Source organism: Argiope bruennichi, chromosome 9 (assembly GCF_947563725.1).
Source record: "Argiope bruennichi chromosome 9, qqArgBrue1.1, whole genome shotgun sequence".
In the NCBI taxonomy this organism is placed as follows: Eukaryota; Metazoa; Arthropoda; class Arachnida; order Araneae; family Araneidae; genus Argiope; species Argiope bruennichi.
The window spans coordinates 93,500,147-93,516,904 of record NC_079159.1 but is presented as its reverse complement, the minus strand read 5'-3'; the positions used below and the strand labels follow the sequence as shown (position 1 = coordinate 93,516,904).

Here is a 16,758-nt window from a genome sequence, read left to right as displayed (position 1 = left end):
TTGTAGCCGTAAAGCATTAATATATTTCATTTGTAGTCTTTTTCTGAGGATAACAAGATAACAAAGTGAAAATTCTAAAAAAAAAAAAAAAAAAAAAAAAAATTAGTTTAACTACCGATAATGCGATTGATAAATACGACATAGAGAAAGAAATTTAGAAGTTGCGGTCTTTTCCATTTGCGCTTGAAATGAGCTTTTAAATTTTTTTTTTCTCATGTGCTTTAAAATGATTAAAATTTTAGAACAATAAAAGATGTTTGAATTCATATATAAATTATATGTAAATTATTTATAATATTAAAGTTTTAACAAAATGCTCTTTCTGGAAAAAAATTAATTTATTAGAAAATTCATATACTCCTTTCTACATTTTTTTTAGATCACATAATATTCCGAAATTGATCATATTTTAAAAGATATGCGACTACGTTCTGGATGAATTTTTTGAAGAACCTTCGGAAACTGTTATATTTTTAAATTTTTGCATAAAAAAGATTGAAAAAACATCTCTGAAACCAAAATATATTCGTTAAATACCAAAAGTTTTAAAAATTGGAAAAAAGGGGTTTTTTTGGGGGGAGTGTTGAAAAGAGGTATAAAGTAAAAATCTTCTAGTTTAGAAATATATCAATTGATTTGCTTAAAATTTTTCGATTAGTTAAGGTATATTTTATCTAGTTCCTGAACTAAAACATAGCTGTATTTCTATTCATTCTTTAAATACTGGCGTTCTACTTATAAATAACACGAAATTTTCAATTTTTTTTTCACATTATGAAGCACTTAAACAGCTAGAAAATATTTTTAAATGATTAGATTACTTATTATTTAATTCAGGAATTGCAGAACTTATTGAGAAATTATTACACCAAAAATATGCATTAGATTTTAATTTATGGAGTTTTTTTGTAAGAGAATTCTATCATATTTTATATTTGGGGAAATAGCTTCTAAAGATGTAAAACGGCATTAAAACGTGTGTAAATGCAAGTATAAAAATGAACGTAACTTCCCCCAAAATAGACTTAGAAACAAAATTCTAACTGTTTTTTAAAGAAACCTGTTCAAACATTAAGAATATTAAATTTTTAAAAAAAATCATAGTTTCATCAAAAAAATTGACATTTTAATGTAGTCACCTACAAAGAGAAAAACATTGCCATTATTTAGAATTTAAGGAAAATTGTAAAATTCTGCTTAATTATATATTGATGATGTCGTGTCCACGGAAAGGGGGTGCAGTTGCTTCTGAGGGTAAAGACCCCTGAGCACCCGAGGGCAGAACTCTGACTTCTAGCTCATATGAAGATGAAACTCACACATTCGCTTGCACAACCCCTTTTTATAGGGGGGGGGGCAGATTCATACACCTCACAGATAGAACACAGATGAAGAACAATCATGCTCGAACCCAGGACGCCCAGATCACGGAAAAGACGCGCTACCCCTATGCCAGGACGCCGGCAATTATATATTAAAAAGTTAATTTTAAGTAAAGTAAAAATTTAAGTAAAAATTCTCTTAATTAATGCTCTTTTCTTTGGAAAGAATGCAACAACTTCGTTCAGAACTGTCAAATTTGAACGACGTTTCAATGTGTGAAATTCATTAGTATATTTCTTCATGTTAAAACATAAAAATTTCTATTACTATTGTTTAAAACAAGGTTATCATCAACATAAATATATCATTATAAAGCAGTAAGTAACATCGTGTAAATAGCTTCTTGCTCAAAAACTTTGTTAGAATCATTTTTAAACATGTGTACATATAGAGAATAGAGTTTGTTTTCATTCGTAATACAAACACCTGATAAGTTATCAAATGATAACACGGATGTTGAAAAAATCACGCTTTTCTGATTTGTTTGCGAAGAACTTAAGCGTCAAAATGTAAATACAGTAGTCCTTTCCTCGAAACCGGCTGTTATGAGATAAAAAAAAAAAAAATGGAATGAGCGATAACACCAAAGCAGATGGATTTCAAGGCTTGCTGTTTTAAAATAGCAAAAAATATCTGTCAAATCTACGTAGTGAATGTAAAGAGTTGAGCGTTTCTTTCAGTCAATAAATTGAAGAAATTGCTTGTTAATCGTTATGTCCTAGTTTATGAAATTGATGTTGATTTTCTAAGGTTGATAAGGTTTAATCTATCATAAATTTCTTTTCTTTTGCAATTCATTAATAATACGCATATAAGTTCCAAAATCTGACATTGAAATAAAATAAAAAATTGTATTTTAATTCAAATTTTAATATAACGCTTGTAGGCTGACTTACTATCAGTTAATTTCAGAAATGTTTTCCGGACAGACTGCAATATTGTGTTTTTTACTTAGAATTGCTAAATTCATCATATACTTAATTCGTCGATAGATAAACTCTTAAAAAAGAGTTTTCAAAAATTTAAATTTAACGATTGAATTAAAATTTAATTGAATTTAAAAATTGATTGATTGTATTTAATAATTTTTAAGTTAATGTTTTTTTCTTTATAATTTCAGATCATATTACCTCACATACATCATTTTCCCACCTCCCTAAAATTAAAAAATAAAGTAGCTTTTCAGCAATTAGTTTATTTCTGTACAATTTTTCAGCCTGCGGTGGCCTGGTGGTAAGGTCTCAGCTTCGGAACTGGAGGGCTTCAAGTTAGAGACCCCATTACTCCGAAGAATCGTCGTGTAAGCGGGTCTAGAGTGCATTAAAATTTCAACACAAATTTCACACACATATTTCCAAACCGCACCAGCGACCTCCCGCTGGTGTGGTTTGGAAATTTGTAGAGAGGGGTGTCAGATCAGGTGTCTTCCTCGTCTTCTGACCGTGATTCAAAATTACGAGGCCCGTCCCAAAATATCCCTAATATTGCTTTAACCCTTTATTTACTGATGGTACTTAAAAGTACTATTGAAATCTGGCTTATACCTTCGTAATATGACTATTTTTTCTGATGGTATTCACAAGAACACGGAGAATGCAATTCAGATAGCAAGTAGTTAATATAAGGTAAATGTAGAAATTAAAAAGATTTAAGTATTAATGAAATTAAGATATTTCGATTAATTAAAAAAAATTCTGGGATTCTCTGGGATTATTCAGCAAAGAAATTTAACAACTGCTGCAAAAATAAAGTTGAAAAATTGAGGGCAAAATAATTCGGGAAATAAAGGGTTAAAACGGGACATTAATATAACTAAACTGTACAATTTTTCCTGTGATAAGTTCTTCGACATTAATTTTAAATACAATCTATGTGATGCTTTTAATTATTATAATGAAATTCTAATATTATTTATCTCATTAAATCTTTTATTTGCCTACTTTTGCCTAGGTCAATGCTAAGAAAAATTTCTAAAATAAAAAAAATCATCTTGCCTTGAATATTAATTCCAAATCAGAATTTTCACTTTTGCTTTATTAGCATAATGCCCTTAGGTTATCGTTCTTTCTGTAAATTTTTTTGATTTAAAAATCATTATTCACGGAATGCGACGCCTATAGTATGAGGCAAGACGAAGACAAGATAAATGTATGAACGCTAAATTATTATCATATACAATGTTTCGAACTGTCCTTTAGAAAATAAATACTTTTAAAATGTAATTTATCAAACAAAAGCTAGTTAATTGTGTTAGTAGGCTTATAAATACACTTAGTTATGCAAAAGTTAACCTTTTCGTTTTATTAATTTTTTATTTCGAATTCCCAATTCACACTAGTGAGAGTGGTCCCTTCGAAATTTTCTCGCATATTCTCTATCAAATGTAGTGCATATTAGTAACTATACGCCATTAACGAAAAACAGTTACGAAACAGCCTAATAGTGTAAGATCTTCGGCGATGTAGGGATGCTGTTAATAGACAATTACCTGAAAAACGAATGCGTGTTTCGAGCGCCTTATTTTCTGGCGCTTTAAAAGAAAAATTGAATTCAAAATTCCAATTGTAGTCACAGAATCGCATAATACATTGTGTCTTAGTTACCGCGTTTATATGCTTGTGAAAATTGTTAGCATTTAAACTAATAGAAGTTAACCTTATAACAGATTTGGTTTCAAATTTGATACATATCTGCGCTTTAGAGGTTAAATCTGCCGAATTTATATTGAATTTATAAATTCAAACCTTCTGGATATCGTTATACAACAGATCAATCCTTTTCTTCAAAAGTAATTTTACATTAAATCTGACCTACATTTAAAAAGAAGATGACTATCATTCAAATGTTTTTAAACAATATAAATGGAGAGAAATAGCTATCTAAGGAAACTTGGACCATTTCTATTGATAATTTCTTTCAAATATCTTAAGTTGAAGAAGTCAGTGAGGGTTATTTATATTAGTTTATAACTGGGAAGGGAATATCACATTAGTTATTTTTGACTTACGTTTGACTCGTATTTCTTCATTTAGATAAAACTTTAGATAAAATCCTTTCTTACCATGATCCAACTGGAAACTTGTCAGAATCATAAACTGTGTATTCTATTATCAGTTTTCGGATATTAATATTTTTCGATGACTTTTAAGGAATAATATGAAAAAGTAAATTATCTATAAAGCTTATTACTTAGAAAAGGTATTATATTAGTAATTCTTCTGCAATTAAAAATAGTGAGTGTAAGAGTACTTTTTTTTCAAGGTTTGAGCAGACAAGGTGTATTGCACAATAAACTCATGTAAGTAATTTCTATTTAGAGAACCGACGTCACGCTGAGATTTACTCTAAATAAATCGAACTAATAACTATGAAACTTCCAATTACATTTCAGATATAGCACAAAAATCAAAACCAAAAGAAATAAATGTATTGTATCATCGAGACATTTATATCGTTCTAATGAACTAGGTAGAAAATTCGTTTATTTTAGAGCTGCTTGGCTTTACACTTTTTGTAACTGAGTATTATAAATAATACAAATTTAGACATATCATTATGGCTATTTAAGAGTGTTTTTGAAAATAGCTTGAAAGATAATCATTTTATCAGCCTTTACGGAAATAATTTAGGAAAAACTAATTTCTTCATCTGTAAGCTATAGTCACCTGTAGTTATTTGTTATAAATATTTTGTATTTATAAGTAAAATTAGTTAGTTCTTTCTATTCTAAAATTAGTTCTTCTTCCATTCCTTGCTCAGAACTCAGTCTTATAAAGATAATCTTTTAATAATTTTAGATTAACATCAATTAAGTTTCTTAACTGTAGAGGGAAATAACAAAAAAAAATATCATAAAATACGTATCTTAAAACAACGAACTAAACTTTAACTTTGTTCTTATAAAGGATACTCCAGTATTAACGTAAGATTTGAATTTGTCACCATTCGTATAGTAAATTGCTGGCAACCCTATTTTAAAAAACCATTTGACAGCTGGTAGTTTAGGGTTAATAAAAATGGAGCGTTACACTATGGAGCAACGTGTTTTTATTGTTGAATAATATTTCAAAAATGAGGAAAGTCTAGCTACCACAGCTGGAAAATTTGGGAATTGGCCCCCTAAATCGTGAGATTTAACACCATTGGATTTCTTTTTATGGTGTTATTTGAAGTCAAAAGCCTATGCCAATAAGCCCACAAGCAGACGTGCATTGAAGGAGGAAATTCAATGCTGCATCAACGAAATTCAGCCACATTTATGCAAAATGGTCATGGAAAATTTCGACAAATGAGTGCGTATTTGACAGCAAAGCCGTTGAGACCATTTGCTCCATGTGCTATTTTCCATACATAACCCTATCCTGTGTACTTTCATTCAACAAAAATATAACAATTTGGAGGGAAAAAACTGTTTATTTTATTCAAATCTTGCGTTAACGCGTTGTTTCACCATTTTTACTAACCCTAAACCATACTTTTACTTTTTTAATAGCGTTGTAAACACTTTACTGCACGAATGGTGGCAAATACAAATCTTGCGTTAATTTTGGGACACCTCTTACTCTTTTAATGTCTCTATATCCAGTAGTCTAATCTTGTGTAATTAATGAGTGCGTGCATACTATGTTAGTAGGATGATGTAATGTTGATATAAGTTCTCGCACTTTTAAGGGATTGTTTAATAAAATTCATTATGTTATCAGTAGTGGTAAAACCAAACAGAAATATCTTTAAGTATTATGCAAAGAAGGTGAATAAGAACAAGTGATAATGCCAACTTGATTGAAATTAACTAATATTCATGCCACTTGCGTCATGATTAAACATACTAATTATATTCATTATAAATTATACATACTAATTATGCAAAACATACTAATTATATTCATTATAAATTATACATACTAATTATGCAAAACATACTAATTATATTCATTATAAATTATACATACTAATTATATTCATGATAAATTATACATACTAATTATATTCATAATAAATTATACATACTAATTATGCAAAACATACTAATTATATTCATTATAAATTATACATACTAATTATATTCATTATAAATTATACATACTAATTATATTCATGATAAATTATACATACTAATTATATTCATAATAAATTATACATACTAATTATGCAAAACATATTATGTTCATTATAAATTATACATTCTAATTATGCAAAACATACTAATTATATTCATTATAAATTATACATACTAATTATATTCATGATAAATTATACATACTAATTATATTCATAATAAATTATACATACTAATTATGCAAAACATATTAATTATGTTCATTATAAATTATACATTCTAATTATGCAAAACATACTAATTATATTCATTATAAATTATACATACTGATTATATTCATGATAAATTATACATACTAATTATATTCATAATAAATTATACATTCTAATTATGCAAAACATACTAATTATATTCATAATAAATTATACATACTAATTATGCAAAACATATTAATTATATTCATTATAAATTATACATACTAATTATGCAAAACATACTAATTATATTCATTATAAATTATACATACTAATTATATTCATGATAAATTATACATACTAATTATATTCATAATAAATTATACATACTAATTATGCAAAACATATTAATTATGTTCATTATAAATTATACATTCTAATTATGCAAAACATACTAATTATATTCATTATAAATTATACATATTTATTATGCAAAACATACTAATTATATTCTTTATAAATTATACAAGAATAATAACCATACGTGTAATCTATAAAAAATTTTAATTTTTAAATATATAAGTTATATAATATTTAGTAAAGCTAGAAAAATGTTATTCTAGTTTGACTTCACTTTTCCATATATAAACTAAGCAACAAGTGCTTCAACTCTCTATCGCATTTTTCCAAAAATTCAATTTCTATTCATTTTCAACGGAGCTAATTAGGCATTGTTAAAATCTGAAAACCCTACCAGTCATTTCAACTCCACTTAAAAGTATACACGTCTTAACTTTCCTCAAACACTCGCTCAGAACCATCTGACAAAATTAACATATCTCTGGTCGTTTAAAGCACTCAACTCCTTCAACGGCATCTCTTTTGAATTATTTACGACATTAAACTATTCCCGAGGCTCAAAGCGCCTTTTCATCGATTTTGAGCAATTTCCACCCATTTGCAAATCAAAATCATTTTCTTTGGGGCGGGCACAAAGAGATTGCTTATGTAAATACGAGCAGACCCGGCCATTAATCCATGGCTAAAGAAGCACAGGTGTTACCACTATTAGAGAAAGGCTTCCGCTACTCATTAATTAAAATCCTTGGGGCATTGGCATTGTTCGCGGTGTTCTGTTGCCATGGAAACAACGATACCTCCATCTTAACCTGAAGGATGCTGAAACTTTATACAATGACTCTTGGTGGTTGAGATTTTTCATTGAAAAAAAAAATTGTATCTTTTAAAGTTTTGGTTATTTTAAAAGTATATAGATTTTTAGAGAATTCACTGATAATTATGATTAATATTTGGTTTTTAATTAGTCAGTAGGAATCAAAATTGCATGTGGTTTCTACTTTAAACAGTTATAAATTTTTGGCTACTTACGTAAATGTTATTTAATTTGTTTTTAATAATTAATTTGTATTTTTTTATATTTTATCTTCGTTTTAAATTTCTTGCAAACGACTTCTTTATTTCCAAATCGATAAACAAAAAGCAATAGATAAAATTCTTTCTAATTTTATGTATATGCGTGTCGATACATGCCTTTTTCGATCAATAAATGATGCTTTTTTACTTACTAGTATACGTAGTATACAGAAAGTATAGTAATCGTCAAAAAAAAAAAAAAAAAAAAAAAAAAATCGAACTCGGGATTTTGACGAATTGCCCACGTTTTAGACCTATTGAATTCGAAAAACACATTTTTTGGAAAATGACTGTCTGTGAAAAGAACTAAAAAACGCTTTGATCTAGACAGCTGAAATTTTGTATACGATCTTTATACTAAATTTGAAAATTACGTTTTGTAACCAGACAAAAACTTAATTTCAATTTTCAGATAGTACTATTAACTGCATGCCAGGGATTTATCGCCAAATAACTCGCCACAGTATAAATGCTAAATTCATGCCAAAGGTTAGTATTTCTTAACTATAATCCCTAATTCAAAACTCAAAGCCCCACTCAAACCCCACTAAAGCCACCATTACTTGCTTGTATCTCCAATATCTACATATTGAATCAGTTTTTCACATTTTGCCGCCTACTTAGCAATTTCACGATCAGCTTTTCTTTTCCAATTGCCAAATTCTCGCTCGTTCTTTTTTTCTTTGCGTTCTTCTTCATCTGATACTGTTGGATGCCTCATTACTATTTGAAAAACAAGGTAGGGTTAACACATATATTACTTTGAAATTTGAGTGCTAGCCGAAACATGAAAAAGTTCGTTACTCGAAAAATTAAACAAACCAGAAAGTTATTCATTAATGTTGCCACGAGCGGTGTGTATGAAAGTAGAATTAACAAATAATATTGCTTTAAGCTCATTTAATGTTAATTAAAGCTTCAGTTTTTTGACATCATTTCACCGTCAGGTGCAATATAAATGCTTACTGCGACGTAATAATGACTTTTCATTAAACATTTAAAACAATACTGCCAAAACAAACCTCAAATGTCGTGGGTCAGGTGATACGGTATCTACCAATCACAAAGGTAATGAAGCTTAATGTTTACATATAATTAATAGATATCTATTAACTGTAACTTCTCAGCACCCAAGGGGATAACAATTTTTGTAGCTATATTCCACAATGTTTACATTGAAGTTCAAGATAGATCAAGGCCAATGTACTAGTAAATCTTCAGATTTCTTATGGAAAAGCATAATTCTTCCCATTTGGCCACTGGAATGATTTGGATTTTTAATAAAAAACTCCTTCGTTGTTTTTCTTTCAAAAACAAGCATTAAAACATATTTTGTAATTCCGTTAGATGAATTCTCTGAATACCGATGCAAATATATCCGAGTACCGGTTATTTATTTACAGGTTAAATTATTTTATATAGGGAAAGTTTAAAATTGATAACATAAGGAACTTTTATTTCAATTATTCCCTTCACAATATAAACTGCCGATTAAAACAAATCTTGTCGATACTGTTTTAGAGATGGCGGGTGGTCGGTTGTACACAACAATAACAATATAAACTACTGTAGGGGCAATAATGCCTTATGTCTATCATTATTTAAACAAATAAATATTTCTCATGCTTTCAGATCCAAAAAGCATAAGTTTTGGCATTCCATTCGGACATAATAACTATCGAATAAATTTCCGATAGACAACAACAATATAATAATTCCTCATTGAAACAAACACATCACAAATCACCGTCATTATACCACGATAAAAGTCAATGAACAAAACGCAACCTGTCATCGCCAATACCCCACAACCACTTTGAAATCTCGACTCTGTCGATAGACCCCCGTTATTGCTCAGCAAATCGAGAAAATACCTATCTTTATATTAAATATCCCTGTAGCGGGAATAAAACCCGAGCGTTATTGAACCATTAATCATTGAGGATTTAAAAGACGTGTTCTTCTCCTACCGAACGACGGGCCAAGTAATTGTTTCCAACTTATAAAAGGAGTTTTATCGCGACAGAACATTTGTTGAAAATTGAAAGATTAATTATTAACTGGGAACAGCAGGGAGGGGGGGGGACTGTTTACAGAGTACGTCGTTATTTCAGGCAAATTAGGCTTCCGAAATTATTTCCCTCTAATCAGCAAAGACTTCTAGCGCGCGCCTATGACCAAGAGGATTAGTGCGCTCTTTCTTGTAGCAAGTTCATTTTAACATGCGGTTCGGTAAACACAATAGTCTCTTGTCTCGGCTGACTCGATTAATTGTTTCAAAAAGCTGGCAGAAAATTAAAAAAAAAATGTGAGGTAGCGGTGAACAAAAAGTGAATTTTAATTAAGTTTTTTTTTTTTCATACTTAATCAAGTGTTCTTATTTTTCATGCGACAGTCAATTAGCGCTTGAAGGAAAAAGGAGAAAAAAAATTATTTTGTAAAGATACCTTTTCGTCTTTCTTCATTACATGGGATTTTAATTTCGTCTCCGTCAGCAAATTTAAAATTAATTCATTTGAGATTTGCAATTACATTCTGTCTTCATTTGCCCGAAGAAGCCAATTATCGCTATTTCGAAAACTCAAGTTTAAGAAGAAGGCGGGGGGGGGGGAGAGAAGAAGAGATAATTATGAATGAAACTTGATTTTTCTCCTTTGACAAATGGGCAATTAAGGTTTGCTACTGTCTCTTCCCTGTATTAACCAATCCTGTTAAATACTTTTATTTTTGAAATGAATGTTATTTTCACTGTTTCCATAGTGGTGGCGATATCATTAATAGAATAAAGTAATATTAAAATAATATCTGTTGCATCTGTCTAATTTTGCAAAGAAAAAAGAAAATGAATTCATTATAAATTGATCTGAAATATCTTTTGTAGATTCTGTTCTTTAAGTTGAGTTTCTACAATTGGAACGTTTTAAAAAAAATGGATAAAATACAAATGTATTTAAGAAATTAGATAAGACAGATATCGTAAGTGCACAGAAATATTAAAAAAAAAAAAAAAAAAACAATAGCATCCCTCATATAATGTCATAGTTTCTGACCATATAGTCTTAGTGCCACCATACTTTTTTTTTTTCATTTGAAAGTTGCAGAAAGAATTCTAAAATCAAACACTGCGCTGTGCGGTTATTTTGTATTATATGAATATTAATTTGATCCATTCATTATATACCGACAAATGTTTTGAACATAAAGAAACAGTCAAAGCATTTTAAATATTATAAGTATTAGTATATATCATTTCTAATAAAACAGAGCCAAAACTTTCTGTATTCGACTTATAATTTTAGTTTTTTTAACCAAAATTCGAAGAAACTCTCGATGATTTTTTTAAATTAAAATTCGTCGTTAGATTCTTAAGTCTCAATCAAGAGTGTATTAGTGGGTTAAACTATTCATTGCAAAAATCAAAATAATAATTCGTAATTGGATTGGTGGTTATAGAAAAATAAATTTTATCTCGTGAATTTTAAATAAAGCTGCAGGTTGGACAAATAAAAAAAAATCTCAATTTAAAAATATTTCATTGAAAAAAGTATAAAAAGATGCATTGCTTGTAAATTGCTGCAGGATTAAAATTCAGACAATTTTGGATGGTTAACAGCATTCATAAATGATTTAAGAATGCTGTTAACCATCATAGTAAGAGAAATGAGCGATTTCTTACAAAAAACTATTGACTGTGAAAGCAAAACACCGTATTCGTTAACAACAAAAAAAGAAATTTTATATTCTTAACATATATTTATCTTAATGATTGGGCAATTTAGTTAATTACTTGCAATTGTAAAAGACATATCTGAATTGAAAGGAAAACAAAATATTATTTTCTAAATTATTATTTGTTATATTTTAATGCTAATTAATAAACACAAAGTGAATTGCAAATTTTAAATTTTATTTTATATCGAATAAACCGATCTTTGAAAAAACTGAAAGAAATTCCAAGTTGAATCTTCATTTTCTTAAAAATATATTCAACAGAATAATAATGAAAGAAATACCTGGAATTTATCACCAAATGCATTGCTCTAAAATTTGTGTCGTTTTCCTTCTCTGATATCTTTAATAAAAGCCAATAGTATTTTCATTTAGCATATTTTTTTTAACAATTCGTATTTTCGTATAGATGAAGTTAGTAATCAATTGTTTATATTCGCTAAAGTGGAATGAAAAAAAAGCTTGCTAATTTCGAGTTTTATACCTGCTTATATACAGTTAACAAAGCAGCTAGAACTTTCCTGACTTGGAAAGATACAATTAAAAATACAATTTAAGTGTACTCTTACAATTAATAAAATTAATTTAAAAATTCTGGGAGAGACAAGAGAAACACAAACGGAATTTTTTGGTTGCTCGTCCGCAGCCAGATTCGAAATGACGAGCTGTCGCTTTTGAATTTTCTATTAACTGAGTCATGGTGTTCGCAAGAGAATAAGTTTCGCTACAGAATAATTAAATGTCAAAAATAGCACGCAAAAAGAGAAATTTGGAGTAGTTATTTTTATGTGTAATTTAGAAACAAAACTAAAAAATAGCTTTTTTTAGAAAATGTTTTTCTTGTACAAAAACGTAACAAAGAAAAAGCTATTATTTCCTTTGTTAATAAGTTTTAGAACAAAACTTAAATAAGTTTATTTTATGTTAACATTTTTTCTAACTTAAAAAAACAGTAATGAAAATTAGAAAAAAGGTTTTAAAAAGGTAAAAAGAAAGACTTTCTTTTAAACTTACTTTTCTGTATGGATGGATTTTTTTTCATTATTCACAATGAAATATTTTAAGAAAAGTTAGTTTCGATATTTAATAAATTCCTGCCTTTTTTTTAATGCAATTTTCAGTGGCTTTTATTTTTTATTTTGCGTTTTATGAGAGATATAATATGCAGCAACAAAATGGACGATGACAATTTTTATGAGTAGAAAGAAAATTGGAATGGTTCTGCATGGGAACACATGAAATTACCATTTACTTTTCTATATATGTTTAGTCACTCATTTAAACTGCTCTATAATAATTTCTTTTTTGAGAAACATCCAATAATTAACTACTCATGTTTATATTATAAATATTTTTAATGCATCTCGTTCGAAAGAATTTCATTCATGCCATTCATACAGTTCAAATATGGTTGGTAATTTATAAGAAAATAGATAAATGGTTTCTTCTTAAAATAAAATTGTATCATTTTATAGAAAGTCTCAAAATATTCTTTTCTCAAACAGATTGATGATCTGTGTTATTTCTAAACATTGAACAAAACTGCAAAGATGGTGCTTTTATTTTAAATTTGTTTCATCCTTATATGAATAAATAAAAACTTCTGAAACATATATAAAATTTTGCCCCTTTTATTCAGTGTCTTAGATTTTTATTTTCTTAAATATACGATATATTGTGATACTTCAACTTATGTTACTCGTTGTATCGCGATTCTTTATTGTTTATTATCGATTCAAATATTTCCCATTTTAGAATATGAAGAAATTTCAAAATCCGGAAATAAAAACAAATCTTCTTATTCAACAAATAAGATCATAGAAACGATTTACTAAGATCTGTACAAAATTTTTACTTAAGAAGGAAAGTCGTTGAATCGGTAAGCGTAAAATATTTCCTGAATATTTTAATGTTGGACCCAAATTGCGCGAATACAATTTACGCGCTTAACGTTTCCCAATCTCCTCAACGACCACCCTTTCCTATCACTTAATACCAGAGTATTCCAGGATTCTGAAGAAAAAAAAATAGCCTCAGCTTAACTAGTATTAGTATTCCTTTTAGATGACATTGCCCTATCCTTCATAACATTGCCATCGTCAATGATGCACCTCTTTATCAAGAATGGTCTGCCATTCCGTACTCGTTCCCCAACCCAACTGTTTCTTCTCAAGCTTGCTCTGCATGATGCGTCGAACTTTGGTTCAAACACTGGATCCAGATTTGAATTAAATGATTCATCAGTTCTTGAGAAAAAATGCTTTTTCTACACGATGTAGTGAATGTATGATACAATTAGGCTTGTTCTAAAATTTGAAGGTTTGAGTGAGCAAGTTAATAAAAGACGTTAGTTATTGCCACAACAGTAGTAGTAATGTCTTGTTTCAATTTGTTAATGTCAGAAAATAAGGTGTAAAACTGGTTGTTGACTTTATTAACTGCGACAAAATTATTCCCGCATTTGTGTTGTTATAATCATAATAACACAAATTATAATTCAGTTTAAGTTAAATATCAAAGGTAATTGTGAAGTAAGTAACGATACATAAATAAATTTTGGTATGTATAAATTTGTTGTAAATTCCGCAATAGATGACTTCTGAAACAAAAATTTTTTGTAAAGGCTTTTTGCTTTTTTACTGAAACTTTCATGCAAGCTAATTTTGTTCCTTTTTAATAAGTTTCTATTTAACCCTTTAGAAAGCCATTTTTTTTCTAGTCAGGTTATATTAAAACAATTTTAGATTGAGATTCATTAAGATAAGTAATTTATTTTGTTTATTAGATTAATTCAATTTGATTTATTAATTTATTTGGCTGATTAAAAACTAACAAATCAAAAAACATCATTTTTTGTGAGATAAGAAATTGAAACATCTAGGATTTTGTCTTATTGAAAAATTTACGAGAACTTATGCCAACATAATAACTTCATTTAAAGTTTGATGAATTGAGTGAGAAACATTCTTCCCTTGGACCTAGAAAAGATTAATGGATGCATATTTGCAAGTTATATAAATAATATGCTTGGAAAAAAATTGAGCCTAATAAAAGTTTGGATATTACAAAATTGGACAAATAAGAAAGGTTCTGATAGAAAGGTCTTGCGTTCAAATTCGGAATGTTCGCTTTATGTTGAAAAAGTTGAGTAACCTGTGTCTCGGTAAAAATTATATTATACTCAAATATTTTCCTTTATTATTATTATTGTTATTTCCTAAATTTCACTAATTTCCTTTGAAAAAAATCTCTAGGAAGATATTTCTATATCTCGCTGTGTTAGCGAATCAACAATTACTGATGGTCACGTACTACAATATACGAAAAAGTGTGTGGAATTATTTGTGTTTACTTAACTGTTTCGTTTGTTTCTAGTCATTTGACCTACGCCTCTGTTTCTCTTCACTTGAATCATTTTTTTGTAGTTTTATGTGCATCTATGGGTCGTAAGATATCAGAAATATGTTCTAGTTTTGGATTTGAAGGATCGCAAGTTTCACTTTTGGTCTCCTCAACAATTTGATTTAATTTGATGGTGTTCCAAACGAATTCAGGCTGATATTGTGCACATGTTTCGAAGTAAATGTTGCCATTTTTGTTATCTAAATCATGGTTCAAAATTCCGATGCTAGGTTTTCCATAACTTTGATCGAATTTAAAATTTAACATCGATAAATCAAATCACTTTACCTTGGAATACATGTGCCAAGTGTAATAAATTACCAAAGAATTAAATATATTCGTGGACTGTTAAATCATTTTAAATGCAATCTAATATACAATTTTATTTCTTTTCACGCAGTTAAACTTCGTGTTTGTATTTCAGGTACTACCAAATCCTCCGATGAGAGCCATCTAAGTGAAGTGGAGGCGTTGAAGATCAAGAACAGCGCTCTTCTCAGGGACCTGGAGGAGGTCATGGAGTCAAGGGACGAGAAGGCCAAAGAGAATGCCGCCATGGCCGCCAAACTCGAGCACATGGAAAAAGAGCTAAAACACGCCAAGGAGGCACTTTCCGGTAAGACACTCTAACGATTGACTTTGATGCTGATATCTATTTATAGAAATTTCAATAATAATTACATTGCATTGTTTGTAGCTATAGATTATGAAAAAAATTTATATTCTCTAATCTTAATAGAAGTTTTATATAGCACACATGATAGTTAATTATGGGTTTTAGTTTTCGTGGTTGCTCTTGCCCAATAACAAAGGTTCTGCTTGGACGTCAAGGCCTGAATATATGAGAAAACCGTTATATATATGGATGTTAGTTTACGTTCAGACGGACATAATCTGACACACTTCCTACGCTGATTAGTGTGAAAGTATATAATGCTCTAAAAGCTGAAGTGTCATTGATCTAGTCGCGATTCGGGTTATTTCCAATAATCATCTTGTAATTACATGCGATTCTAATCTAGTGAATCAACTGTAATCAGATAAACTTTTTGTCAGTTATTATTTTTTGTAGATTACACAAATCTTGCAGCTTGAGAAACTAAGAAATTATGTATGAAAAGTACTCAGCTTTCATTTGAAAATTAACTGCAAATCAAAGCGGAAACAAAATCTAGGAATTCATAAAATTAAAAATGTAAATGAGCTCTAAGTTAACAACAATGATTGTGGAAGTAGTTTTGTGAAAGTTTCGTAAACATAAAACATAATATTTCACTGAGAATTTCCTTTGCCTCATTTCATCTGTATGTGATTGATTTATGTATTATTTTAATATATATTAGCTTTTGCTGCTAGCTTACTAATGAAATGTATAATTAGTATTTATTAATAAACCTGGGAGCTATATTTCGAAAGATTTCGAAACTGGATTCCTAAGATTTCGAAACTGGTTCATTAATTTGAATATTTAATGTCTTGATTAAATTTTACTGAGAGATTTTTATCGAGAAGTCATAAAACATTTTTGCAATTTAGTTGAGCTTTAAAAATCATCAA

General features: G+C 28.8%; 1 protein-coding gene across 3 annotated transcripts in view; it reads left to right on the top strand.

Annotated features, from left to right (window-relative positions):
• The window catches only part of LOC129984558 (uncharacterized), a 233,463-nt gene that overhangs the window by 135,479 nt on the left and 81,226 nt on the right, over positions 1-16,758 (top strand). For all 3 annotated transcript variants that reach the window (XM_056094467.1, XM_056094468.1, XM_056094469.1), the window contains exon 3: positions 15,626-15,817. In XM_056094467.1, the coding sequence (XP_055950442.1) occupies positions 15,626-15,817 (192 nt within the window). The remainder of the gene's footprint in view (positions 1-15,625; positions 15,818-16,758) is intronic.